Source organism: Caretta caretta, chromosome 3, assembly GCF_965140235.1.
Source record: "Caretta caretta isolate rCarCar2 chromosome 3, rCarCar1.hap1, whole genome shotgun sequence".
Classification (NCBI taxonomy): Eukaryota; Metazoa; Chordata; order Testudines; family Cheloniidae; genus Caretta; species Caretta caretta.
Window position 1 is genome coordinate 127091692 of NC_134208.1, and position 13666 is coordinate 127105357.

General features: G+C 41.8%; 1 protein-coding gene across 6 annotated transcripts in view; it reads right to left on the bottom strand.

The window, feature by feature from the left end:
- RPS6KA2 (ribosomal protein S6 kinase A2) overlaps nucleotides 1-13666 on the bottom strand; it is a 483898-nt gene that overhangs the window by 101167 nt on the left and 369065 nt on the right. For all 6 annotated transcript variants that reach the window (XM_048844025.2, XM_048844028.2, XM_048844024.2 and 3 more), the window contains 2 exons: nucleotides 9669-9706; nucleotides 8445-8587 (listed from right to left, as the gene is read on the bottom strand). In XM_048844025.2, coding sequence (XP_048699982.1) covers nucleotides 8445-8587; nucleotides 9669-9706 — 181 coding nt within the window. The remainder of the gene's footprint in view (nucleotides 1-8444; nucleotides 8588-9668; nucleotides 9707-13666) is intronic.

Genomic DNA, 13666 nt, shown 5'->3' on the forward strand with positions numbered 1-13666 from the left:
GGAAAAGAAAGGCCGTACCTTAGAGATGTTATGCAGACAGAATCTAGAAGACTTAGACATAGCCTGGATGAGAGTACCTAGAGAGAGGTCTGAGTCCAAGATGATATAGTGGTGTAGTTCACAGTGCTTGAGAAAGGAGATAACAGAGGATTTGGGCAGGAAAAGGGGGAGATTAGGAGCTTTTTTGCATTGATCTTGAGCTGATGGCGAGCCATCTACAAGGATGAGATGTCAGAGAGACAGGTCAACAATTTAATTTAAGCAGAAGGATGCAAGTCTGGGATAAGGGGTAGATCTGTGAGTTTTCCGTATAGAGACAGTCATTGAATTTGTGTTTATAGATGAGATTACTCAGAGAAAAACTGTAGTGGGAGAAGAGAAGGGGACCAAGGACAGAGCCATGTGGAACTCCCACAGAAAGCTGAAGGGGTGATGAGGAGGATCCTCTGAAGAATACGTTGAATGAGTTACTAGAGAGGTAGGAGGAGAACCAGGAGAGGACAGAATCATGGAAGACAGGAGAGACAAAATTTCAGAAAGAGTAGCATAGTCGCCTGTGTGAAAGGTGGCTGACAGGTCAAGAAGGATGATGATGGAGTACTGGTGCTGAGACTTGGCGAAGAAGAGATCATTAGAAACTCTGGCCAGAGCAGTTTCAGTGGAGGGCACGAGGTACAGGGCCGGCTCCAGGCACCAGTGTTCCAAGCAGGTGCTTGGGGCGGCAGTCAGAAAGGGGCGGCAGCGGCAATTCAGTGGCAGCCTCTCTCTTCTGCCGGCCAGTGGCGGCAATTCGGCGGCAGCTTCTCTCTTCTGCCGTCCGCAGCGGCAATTCGGCGGCGACGTTTTTTTTCACTGCTTGGGGCGGCAAAAATGGTAGAGCCAGCCCTGATGAGGTAGAAGCCAGAATGGAGAGGATCTAGGATGAAATTGGAGGTAAGGAACTCTAGGCAGAGATTGTAAAGTGTGTGTTCAATAAGTTTAGAGACAAAGGGGAGAAGGGAGATGGGGCAGTAGTTGGAGAGGCAAGTAGGGTGAAGGGGTAATTTTTATTAAGAATGGAGAGACTAAAGCATGCCTGTATTGTGAGGGGAAGAGCCAGAGGAGAGCGAGCAGTTAAGGAGAAGTGTAAATGAGGGGATGAGAGTGGATGTGAAGGAGATCAGGAGATGGGAAGGGATTGGGTCACTGGGGCAAGTGGAAGGTTTAGTGGAGGAGAGCAGATGGGAAACTTCTGTTCCCAGGAAGGAGAGCACTGTAGAGCGGTGGTGGCGGGGGGAGGGGGGCGGGGAGAGAAAGTGAACTGAAGGGTTCACTGGAAGGTCTGGGATGGAGCTGCACCGCAGAACATGAGCAGGTCCTTGGTGCTTGTAGAAGCTCCCCCTCAGGTGGGTGGACAGAATTGCATCACCTACCTCCCAAGAGGCATAATTAATTAGTGTTTGTAAAGAGCTTGAAGAGCTTCACCTAACTGCTATTCACATGCAAAATAATCTGAATTATGAAAAGCATCCCTCACAATGAAAATAAAAGGACATTGTTAGACTTGGATTTTGCAAAGGAGGTAGTCTTGCTGTGATGCTTGGTATTGATCTAACCAGGTACGTGTGTGTACACTGTACAGTCCTTGGTGTATAGAGCTCCATAGTACAGTTAGGTTTAAGGCAAAAATTATCAGAGCAAAACATTCTCGGTCTGGCCAGAAGCAGAGTAAGATGTTCATTAGCATCTCCCCTCTCTACTTACAAATTCTACAGGTGCAGCAACTAAAGAAAGGCACTTCACTTTGTTCTTTATGTATTCACTACATTGCAAATAACACGTATCTTTTTATTTGGGACCTCTAGCCCAATCATCGCTCACATCCCACCACATGCATATGAAGTTGTCTGTAGAGTGTCTAACTTTCTTCACTTCAGGAAAAACAAACAGCCTCCTCGAGGTCTGGAGCTCTGTAAATTAGCCAGAAAGCATGCTAAGAGACCATTGTGACTACAGGCCTCCCATTAGACTTGCACGTGCTATCTCAATGATAGCCCAACCCACCAGGGATCTACATCTATGGGGTTGTTACAAACCTCTCAATGTGTAGCAGAAAATGGACTAGGTTTATCCACAACTTTTTAGTCTTTTAAATCAATTAACTCTTCATACTGATTCTCTTGGTGAAGAGCTTTTATAACACCACTAGAACAGACCTCTGAGCTGGAATCTGAAATCTCAGGCCTTAGGGGTGAGTGGCAGGCAGGAAGACAGAAAACAAAAGGAGTCTGGTCATGATAAACCATACCTTTACACACCTTTACATCCCTCTGAACAAATTTATAAGTAGGCTCACACCAGGTACCATCATTTACTAAAAGAGCATCAAGGATTGATGCTATGTGTGTAAAGCAGGATATTGGAGCCAAGATACAAGATGGAGGTATGCTCTCATCTGGTATTCCCATTCCTATGGACACGTACTATACTACCTTAAGCTAATTCTGACACATTGATTGGCAAACTGTGGTATTTACATGATCATAAATACAGCAGGATACAGCAGGATTTTTGATTTACAAAGTTCTACCATCAAAGACTCAGACAGGCTACTGGTACTAAGTAAGGCAAGTACTGGTCTCACAGAAGTCAATGGCAAACCCCTCATTGATTTCAAAGAGACCAGGATATAGACTTTGTCAGTTAAGATCATTTTTATTATAATAACAATGATGATTGTGATACTGGTAAACCAGGTGCCAGCTCTTGCTAAGGCTGTAGGTGTCAGCTGAGCCAAATTCATAGCTGGAAACCAGACCAGCTCACCTGTATGTTAATATTGGTCAAGACGGTAGTTAAACTTGTAAGAATGTGTTTAATCTCTATAAAATGCTTGTAGGTTGCTGCATGCAGTAATCTTACTTGTCATGTCTGTACCCCGTGCTATAGAGTAGTATATAAATTTTGGTTTAAAATTGTAAAAATGCCTGCTCTGAACTTGTCAACCAAGGCAGGAAAAGTGGTTCCCCTGCCCATGCAGAAGGACTATCAAGGCTAAATGGGTCTGTGTGGAACATCACAATGCACAGATTGGTTTAATGGCCCTCTTACACCCACAAAAGTGCTAGATGCAAGAAAGTACATCCCATCAGCTTGAATTCAGAAAGAGGGAAATAAAGATAGCGGACATGAAGATTATCTCTTTGCTATTTGAACTCTTGCAAGGGCAGGAGCTAAGAAACAAAAAAAACTGATCCCCAGGGTCAACCTGAGTTAGCTCTAAAAAGACATTCAGTGCTGACAGATTACTACATTTCTGCCACCTTTTGGAACAATACACTGAACTCATTTGTGTATATATACTACCTGTTTTAACTCGTAAAAAAACTCTCTCATTTCTTTTTCCTAGTTAATAAATCCTTAATTAGTTTACTATGGGATTGGCTACCAGCGTTCTCTTTCGTATGAGATCTAGGGTACAAATTGACCTGGGGTAAGTGACTGGTCTCTTGGGACTGGGAGCAACCTGAATATTTTGTGATTTTTGGTGTAAGTGACCAGTTATCACTAAGTCCAGCTTGCCTGCATGGCAAGATAGGCTGGAGTGCCTAAGGGGACTGTGGGACTACATGGTAAGACTGTTACAGTGATCCAGAAGTTCACATTTGGAACTGGGTTGGTGAAATCTAATTATAGAACATACCATACCAGCAGTCTGTACTGAAGTTGGTATTCTCGGTCATGAGCCACTCCAGACAGCGTGACAATAACAACAATATTTTACATTGGACTTCAGCTTCAAAGCACTTGACAAACTTAGATGAAACTGTACAACACTTCCATGAGGTGGGAAACTAAATATTATTTAGCTTGATTCTCCACTGTGCTTAAGAGAAGAGACTGATGGGGAGCTGGTCTCCAGTCTCAGACAACTGGTCCTGGTGTAAATTAACATCTGCCATGGGCATAAGGTCCCTCATGTCTCATCTTCTCACCCCCTCGCTACCAGGCCCCCTGCCTCCTCTTACATGAGACAATCTCTGGATGCTCTAAGTTCTGTTTGTGCCATGTAAGGCAGACTGGAGAATCTGTCCCTGTTCTCCATTTTACACCTGTGAAATCTGAAGAAGAGACCTTTCTTCTTACATGTCCAAGGACCCAGAACAAGATCAGAACTCATGAATTACACTAGCCTCCAGCCTGAACTCAGAGCACAAGCCTTTCTATTGGTATTGATCCAAAAACAACGTTTGTTTCCGTGTTAACAGGGTGGCACTGCTAATGCCCACTGACAGAATTTCATTAGTTTTTAACAAAAAACTTCGCACCTTCAGTCTTGCTGCCCCTACCTACACTTGTCATGGGCTGTTGTGCTCCTCAACAGACCACTCTCTCTCTGCTCCTTTATATCCCACCGCTTCCAGCATTCCTTCCTCCCATTTTTCACCGTCACCGATCCCATTGCTCTCCCTTACTTGCACTGTTGTCCCAGGGCTTATTTGCTTTGATAATTTAGGGCCAGTTCCTGGGAGGTGCTGAGTACCCTCACCTCCTATTGATGTCAGTGGTTGCTGAGCATGCTCAGCACCTCAGAAGATTAATCCCTCAACATTGTAAGATCTGCTTTGCTCGAGACAAGCCCATATCCATTTACAGTACTATATAAAGTGGGAACAACACACTAGAGCTCGAACAGCTTGTTTAGATAGAAAATTACAATATTCCCTTGGCAACCACTGACCCATCTCAGAGATCCCTATTTTTGGGCCAAGTCTTTGATCTCTTTTTACCCAATCCATTTTGATCCTTTGATCTACATTTTATGTGCTTGGATCTTGCATTGTGGCTCAAGAGAACAAGCCCTTAAAATGGCTTATCATTCTTTTTCTCTTTATGCTGTTGCTCTATATTATGAATTGAAGCAAATGGTATAAAAGGAGACAAGGGAGTATCACTATTTGGTGACTGGTCTCATTGCTGGGGTAAATACCATTTTATCACTATAATTTAGAACTTACTGCAGGGAACATATTTCTTACCCTATTGATCAAGATTTTGGATATGAATAATACACTTACATACATTTTCCATCAAGGTACGTATATGCCTCCAACTAGTCTATTTTTCATGTGAATTTGACAACATATTGCAAATTGCTTTGCGGTAAATTCTAACCAATATCTGGATATCACTTAATTCTTTCTGATCTTTAGTTTATCTTAAGAACAGCTTCTCCACCAGAGTATGTTAGTCACAGTTCAAGGAAAATACTGCATAAGGAGATACAAAAAGAGGAAAATGCTAGCAGCAGATATCCTCCCATACTTTTTGCATATAGAAATCCCTTTTTACTGCTTCAATCAGTTAATTATTAAAAGGAAAAAAGGTTAAAGTGATTAAAGCTTTTTTTTCTCTGAGGTGTCTCTGACAGCACTCAAAGGCTTAAGGACCAGCTTACAGTTAAGACGATTTTACTATCTCTATCTGTATTCCATTATCTTTTCCAATATATTAAGTCACTGAGGAGGGGAGTAGGAGAGAATGAAATGGAGAAAAAAGATTAAGATTAAGAATACTGAGCACTATAATGATGATGCAAAGGAGACACAAATTAATAAAAAGTGACGTTGTCTTCATATTCGTTTGTAAAGTGGCTAGTAAACTATTGATGCAATAATAATAAAAACATTGAAACAAAGTGCAAGAGATAGCAGTACAATGATGTGGTGACACAGACAGTTCTGTGTAACTGATTCACATATAGTGGAGCTGCTCTGGTAGGTTAAAATAAAAATTGTCCATCACCACAAAACAACTTCACTATGAGCTGAGTTTCACTCTGTGAGAAGAGGGTCATTCTGTGGAAAGATCCACTCTGCTTCACCCCCACTGTAGAGACACGGGTCTCTGTGGGCAAAGGGTGATCTCTGGAGGACCATAGCTTCACACCAAGTGTGAAGCAGTGGTAGCTAGTGATTTTTCCTTATCCCTCATCACAAGGGGTAGTGTCAGCTTCCTTTCTGCTCCTATCTGCTTCACCCCAAAGAAGAGCAGAGGAGGAGGTGGCAATCCCTCAGAACATCCTTCTGTGGGCACAGCTCTGTTGTAACACCACAATGACCTACTTATACGAAAGTGAAACTTCAGTGTAAAGAGCGTAAAAGTCCATAGAAAGGCACCAACCCAATTTGGGGTTTTTGACACCACTTCATTATATCCAAATTGACTATAAACAGATTCCACTGTTTTGTTGGTGGGAAGAAACCTAAGTAGAAGCAGAAGGAAAAAGTGGTCCAGGAATGTTCTTGGTGCTTCTATGCAATTGGTCTGAGATTTTTTTGTATGACAAAATGAATGATTCTGGAAAGGAACAAGAACATGATCTTAAATTACAAAAATTGCAGTAGCTCAAATAAGTTGGAGTCAACTGCAGATGTCTTTAAAGGTAGCTTTTTATAGTTGATCCTATTTAAATTGGTCCAAAACCAATTTGCATAAAGACCATAACTATTAAAAGTTAAGCAGTAATGGAGAGAAAAAGTGATCCTCACACAATTAAACCAGAGCAATGAATTTTAAGAAATGGATGTCAATGAAGTTGGGGTGAACCAGTGCCCCTCCTCTGTGCCAATTTATACCACACAATGGTATCATACACCAGGGTAGGTGGCACAGACATGCCTTAATTAATAAATGACTGGGCTCTCTGAAAGGACATGACTAGGTCAAAAAGTACCCGATACTATAAAAGTAGCTGGGATCTATTTATAATGGCTTCTTCTCTGTGAGGAGCAATTATTTTAAAAATCTATCCACATACTTTGCCCTAAAATGCCCTGTTCCACATACTTTGCCCTTCAGCAAACACTCAGCACACAAAGCAAAGATACAAACATGGTCATAGACAAGTGACAGGAGAGCAAGAGTGAAGAAGATGACAACTGTTTCAAAATTCTGTTTGCCTTTTTAGGAGGTAGAAAATTAAGGATCTGAAGAGAATCCCAGTGACCACTAGCAAAAACCATGCAGAAAATCCACTGTCAGGTGGTGCTAGAGTTGGGCCAGGATATATGGTTCCTTGCACAATGGTGAGTTTTACTGATGTCAAGAAGACAACTGAAGGGGAAGCACAGCTACTCATGAACTACTGAGGTGAAATGAAACAGCCAAGATGCCCTCTAAAAATGAGTTCTTTATATATAAAAACAAAACACAGATGTTTGACAAGGTTTCAGGAGGAAGTCAAGGGCAAAGACAATAGCACATGCTCAGGGGAGGTGGACAGGACAGAAGAAGCTGTCCCCCTGCTTTGCCCACCCTCCAGTCCTCACTAGAGCCATGGTCATGAAAAACATCGCTGACATGACCACTGGTTCTAAGGAAGTATTCCTAAAGGTGCAGAAAATAGAATTTAACCACCACTGTTATATTCATTTCCTACTCCCCACCTCCTTCAAATAGGGGCTGATGCAACCAAATTAATACTGTAAAGAGTAAATAATACTAGCTAAAATACAACTCCTAGTTATGTCCACCTCTGGGTTTCTTGGTGAATTTGGCCTATTTCACACCTGTACCTGTCTTGCTTATTATTATTTATACTACTGTATCACCTAAGAACCCTACTCATGGATCAGGACCCCATTGTGCTGGGTGTTGTATAAACATAGAACAAAAAGATGGTCCCTGCCCCATGGAGTTTACAATCTAAGCAAGCTGCGACTCTTCAAGGGAGGGACTATGGAATTTGAGTCTCATATTAAACGGATCAGATTGTCTATGATTAAAAAATAATAAATAATGTGTGTCGTTAAATGTCAGTCAGTATTGGCTAGGGGAGTTTTGGTTCTCTGAAGGTGAATTTAACAAAATCTGCTCATACTGGGAGCTTAATCTCAGGGCTTTATGAAGAAACAGCCTCTGAAAATATTGTTAGCCATTGAACACAAAAGCATGTGAATCTGAATCTCTCCTCAGACTTTCCCAAAGAGGTTTCACTTTATATTAAATGCTGCAGAGGTGGAGAACCTCCCCGGGTTTCTCTAAGAGATCAGCGACATCCTACAGACAGATGCCACATGGGGAACTGCTTCCATTCAAGAACCAAAAACTCAAATAACAAAACAGTGATCCTGCTTATTCCTGGGGTGATTGTATTTTTCTAAACTTATTCGGCCTCTCTCTTTGGAATAAGGTTATCATGACTCATGGCAATCAATTATAACAGCCAGCTTATGAGAGAATTGGAATGAGGGAGTGAGAAATTAGTGGCCATATGTCATCTCATATAATGTCAGAAGTAATTATTTTCCTACTGCTGATGCCATGTGAACGATCAAAGCAATCATCACCCATTTATGTCCTCCTTACTACCAGTCCATTAATTGCTGAAAGTGAGCCTTCTTAGCCTGAAATATCCAAACAGCTGCCAAAAGAATGAAAAAAGAAACATAATTCACCCTTACCATTAGCACACCAAAGGACCACCAATCTGCACTCTGAGTGTGTCCTCGCCGGTTGACCACTTCTGGGGCCATGTACTCTATTGTCCCACAGAATGAATAGGCTCTCTTGTCATGGTCAATGGCCTCCTTGCTCAGGCCAAAATCTAGGCACATTTTGTAAATAGATAGAACTCTTGTCAGATCTTGGTTTACGATTATAAACATTATCTCACATTTAAACAGCATTTTTCATTCAGATGAAACCCAACAGTTTACCACAGAGATACAGCATACCGAATCCAACTGAAAATTGAATATTTACAGAAGTGCACATTCACGTAATGTGCAGTTTATGTGCACATAAAACAAAACATACTCAGAAGTTGGAAGCTGCATTTGCATGCGGCTATATGCGAACAAAATTCCCTGCTTGCATGTAGGGTTTTGTACCCTGAAGTTGGACACATGCATTTTTCCACACACTTCTGAAGATACGTCCCTGAGATGGCAGAGGTAATTTGGATAAGCAGAATACTTATACACCAGCTGGAATTTGCACAGGACATTGGAGTTAACACCCAATTCTTACAAAAAGTACCATGGAATTTCTAATCATCACAAGTGGACAAGCATGCAGTGATGCCCACACCTCAGCTCCAAGGCAATACAGGGATGTCCATTCTAGGCATCTTTTGGTTGCAGTCTAATCTGAAGCTAGAAGCCATGCCAGAAGGGTGTGTGGTTGCAAGGACTCTTGGGTTAGAAGTCTGGAGCTGGAAGCCACAGTCAGGAGCCCAATTTTATCTGAAAAATGGTACTTCCTGCATGCACAGGGCCCTTACACTACACCAGGCCAATCGCTCAGCAATGACCAGAGGGAATAATGTCAGCTACTGAATCATCAATCCCACTTCCTGCAGCCTCTAGGTTTTCTCTACCAACTTCCTTAGAATCATAGGATATCAGGGTTGGAAGGGACCTCAGAAGGTCATCTAGTCCAACCCCCTGCTCAAAACAGGACCAATCCCCAATTTTTGCCCCAGATCCCTAAATGGCCCCCTCAAGGATTGAATTCACAACCCTGGGTTTAGCAGGCTAATGCTCAAACCACTGAGCTATCCCTCCCGCCCAGCATCCTTCCAGCTACTGACCCAAGGTCACAGCTTGATGCATGGAAACCAATGCAGTACATTGGCAAGCTTATAGAGATTAAGTTTCAGTGATCAAATGCTGTTCTTTACACACCTGTAATCTTAATGTGACCCTCTTCATCTAGGAGGATGCTGGAAGGGAAAAGGCAAAAAACATAGAAGGATTATAAAGATACGTAGTACATTTAACAATAAAGAATAAAAAATGGTGGAAGAGAGAAATATATACAAATTAAATATACATGTAGCCCGCCTCCTTCTTAGAGACTCCAGAGAAGAGAAAGATCCCCAGAAGCCCAAAGGTCTACATACCTATATGCATGAGACATGAATAGCCTGTGCAGGCTGGATAATCAGCCTGACTGACATACCAAGGCAGCCAATTGCATGATTTGAATGTTTGGTTGGGACTGCCCAGACACATGATCTGAGACCCAGTGTTTGAAGGAAGGGAGTTGACTGCAGGGTGTCTGCTTTCAGCAACAAAAATCACAGAGCTTTCACTGCTCTTGAAGGAAAGGAGAGAAAGGTGCACAGAGAACCCAAGGCTCTTTGGTTGCAAAGTGATCTACAGAGTCTTAAAAGGGAGAAATAAGTGGACTCTTACACTCTTGAAGACCAGAGGTTTCTCTGAGAGTGGGCTACACACATTTTTACAGTGTATTATCATCATCAAGGGTCAAACAAAAAACAAACAAATAATGCAAGTTAGATTTAAGGCTGCCATTCTGTTCACGACTCCCCGGGATGGCTCAGTATTGCAGCAATCTCAGAAGAGAAGTTAATTTTATCACATAGACTTTAAGTGTCAGCCACCTATTAGGTAGGCCTGTGAACCAATAGGCACAATGTGACAGGTTAAGAAAAGAATGAGGTCATACCTCTTAGATCTGCATGCAGAAGACTGAACCAACTGCATGGCACCACCTTGCCTTGGATCATTTGGAGCACTCTTATACATCCAGGATTCAGTGAATGGAGAAGCATGAGGGGGTGGCTAAGAAATGAGATGTTGGAGGGAGGGAGTGTTGTCCCCTTTCCACCTCCAACATCCAATGGGAAATCTGCTGAAAAGGTAATACAGCCACAAGGGAGGATTACACAGTTCTCATCTCCCTAGGTCCCTTCCAGTGAAATTTAACTCCAGAGGCCATGATCCGGTCACGCCGTGAATAATTATGTTGAATTTCCATGCTTATATCAGCTTAAATTAGCCCATGAATATTGTTTATTTTGATGTATTTCATTTTTAATAGTAGAAGTAAATACATTTTTATTTTCTGAGTTAAGTTTAACTCAGCACCCATAACAGATTGAAAGGTGATGGCAGACCAACCTCACTGGTGTAGGGAACATAGTAAAACCATGGTAGTGAGACTGTGGATATCTACAAATGCAAATGAATTATCTGTCCCAGACTCAGTAAATAAATGCTGCGCTCTTGAAGGAGCATGCTGCACAAGGGATTTATTTAGGTATTCACTTTATAAATTATTTTTACCATATGAAAGCAGTAGTATGGAGTATTTAATCTAATTGCTGATTTATGTTTTGAAGAAAACCTAACTCTTATCTCCTGACTGCTTGTGGTCCATAAAAAGATTCTACTGCACTTTTCAGAACAGTAGGGATTTTAACCCTAGTCAACTGGTCAAATTCCAGCATGGGTAATTGCATTTTACCCACCTAAATTTCCTTACCATACCAATTGGATCTGATACAATTCTTTACTTTTTGCCCTGAACTATTCTGTAGTGTTTCTGTGCACTGCTGAATATATTTTTTCAGCACTGAAGGCAGCTCTCTTTCAGTGATGTGAAGTGATTTCTCGTTATGTGATTGTGATATATTTCACTATTCAAAAATATTTGTGTGGAAAAACTAGAGATTCTACTGATCTGTAGTGTGATTTTGATAATGGGGAGACATTTTCACTTTCCCCACTATTATAAGCAGGTTTTTTTTGGTAACAAATGTTAAAAATGCAATCTTGGAGTTATAACCTCATGTTTTCATATATTTGCTCCAGGCCAACATTTGCTGTTTTCACAGAAGCATTCTGACATGAAACATTAAGGCAGCCAGCAAAAAATCACCGTTAGTTTTTGTGGAAACAAGAAAGAATGTTGAGAAAATATTGTGATTCAGTAACTTTTAAGGATATTAATTTTGTCGCCCTAATGTGGTCAGCACTCCTTTAATCAACAAAAAGATTAAATATGGAAAGCTAGTAGTCAATCACATTGTCTCTCTTTATATTCCCGTCCTCTCAGACATTCAGATCATCATAATACATATAATTAAAAGAAAACATAATAGAAGCAAAACTGATACATTAGCATATACTTTCAGAAAATGTTGTCTTTGCACTGAAACATAATTAAACAGATGATCATCTGTAATCCATTTGTAGGCTGGGAACAGACTATTATCAAGTATAATTCAACATCAAAGGCTGACAGCTGAGTCACTATTATTGTTCAATAAGTAAAGCTTCTTCTTTTCTATCACCTCCCACCTTCCTGAGGAAGCATGATTTTTACGCACTAGCCATGTAACAGGCATGTTTAAATATGGACTAGTGATAATCTTCCCTCAACAAGAGGATTACACTGAGGAAGATACAGTTTTAGGCTCCCCTGACCCATGTGGTTTCGAGGCCAGCCTCAGGAGCTGGGTGTGAAACCTTGTTATGGGTTGGGCTAACCCTCCCTTCCCAGGCTGATAGGTGTAAACTCACCCTTCAGTTACCATCACTGCAAACATAAGCCCCACCTAAGACAAAAGGCATGCGTAAACCTGCCCAGGAGTGGGTGTGTTGAGATTTGTTTTGGGTGGGTGTTCCTGGGAGTGTGAAAGAACACACAGCTACTGAGGTCACGGATCAGAACAGAGAGAGAGGCAGAGGAAAGGAAACAAGAAAAAGGCAAACAAGAGCCTGTGAGCATAGTGACAGGTTTCAGAGTAGCAGCCGTGTTAGTCTGTATCCGCAAAAAGAGAAGGAGGACTTGTGGAACCTTAGAGACTAACAAATTTATCTGAGCATAAGCTTTCGTGAGCTACAGCTCACTTCATCGGATGCATAGTGAGCATAGTGTGACCCTGGAAAAAGCCATAGAAAGAGCTTTTGGCACTGGTGTTGGCTAAAGAGGCTTGGGGGGCTGGTAAGCTAAGGAACTGCTTCTTTTGTCTTGATTCCTTCTGCATTCAGAGACACAGGACTTTATACTTTCCTTGTAAATAAACAAGATTGCATCAAACAAATACCTGGCTCTTACCAATTTCTCCTCCCACCTGGAACATCCACAGAGCCCTGAACTTTGACTAGCCAGTCAGGTCAGAAAGGGGCAACAGGAGCAAACATGTGGTAATCACACAGTTTTGACCCTGGAAGTGTAGAAGGGCACACAGTGATGACTCTTCTTCACTCCCAAACCCAGGGGAAGGCTTCTGATAACAATGTAAGATTGCAGTTCTGTAGTAATTCCAGGGAATTGCCAGCTAGGCACAGAGCAGAGCTGCAAAGCATCCATTGAATTCTCCCGTGAATCATCCATACTATAAATAGTTTATTTCCCACTGGAAAAGAATGCTGCTTTTTGCAGCATTAACTTCTGAACCATGCATTCTACATCCCCATCCTCCTTGAGTAGTTCACAGCAATGGACTGAAGCTAATTTGTAATCAGGCTAGCTGTATTGCCAAGAGCGAAAGGGGCCTAAAAACATGCAGTGGGCTTTCTGACAATAGGACCCTTATTCTCATGGATTCATTAATAAAAATGAACACACACATCAAAGCACTATATACTGTATGGAGAGTGGGAGACAGAGAAAAAGAACGTTGCAATCTTTTGGGAGACACTCAGACCCTATCGCAAGGAGGGTCTAGACAGATGAGATTAGAGAGAAATTTTTGTTTGCAATGCAGGAGATGAGATTCCCTGCATCAGGCTCCACACATTTGATTCGACTATGCTCCTGTCCCTGTTGCATGACCACTAATACCTCCACCGAGGGGATAAGTCATGTTCAGCGTTCCCGCTCCATTTTCTTTGTATTTAGCAGGCTACAAACTCCACTGAGTGCTACA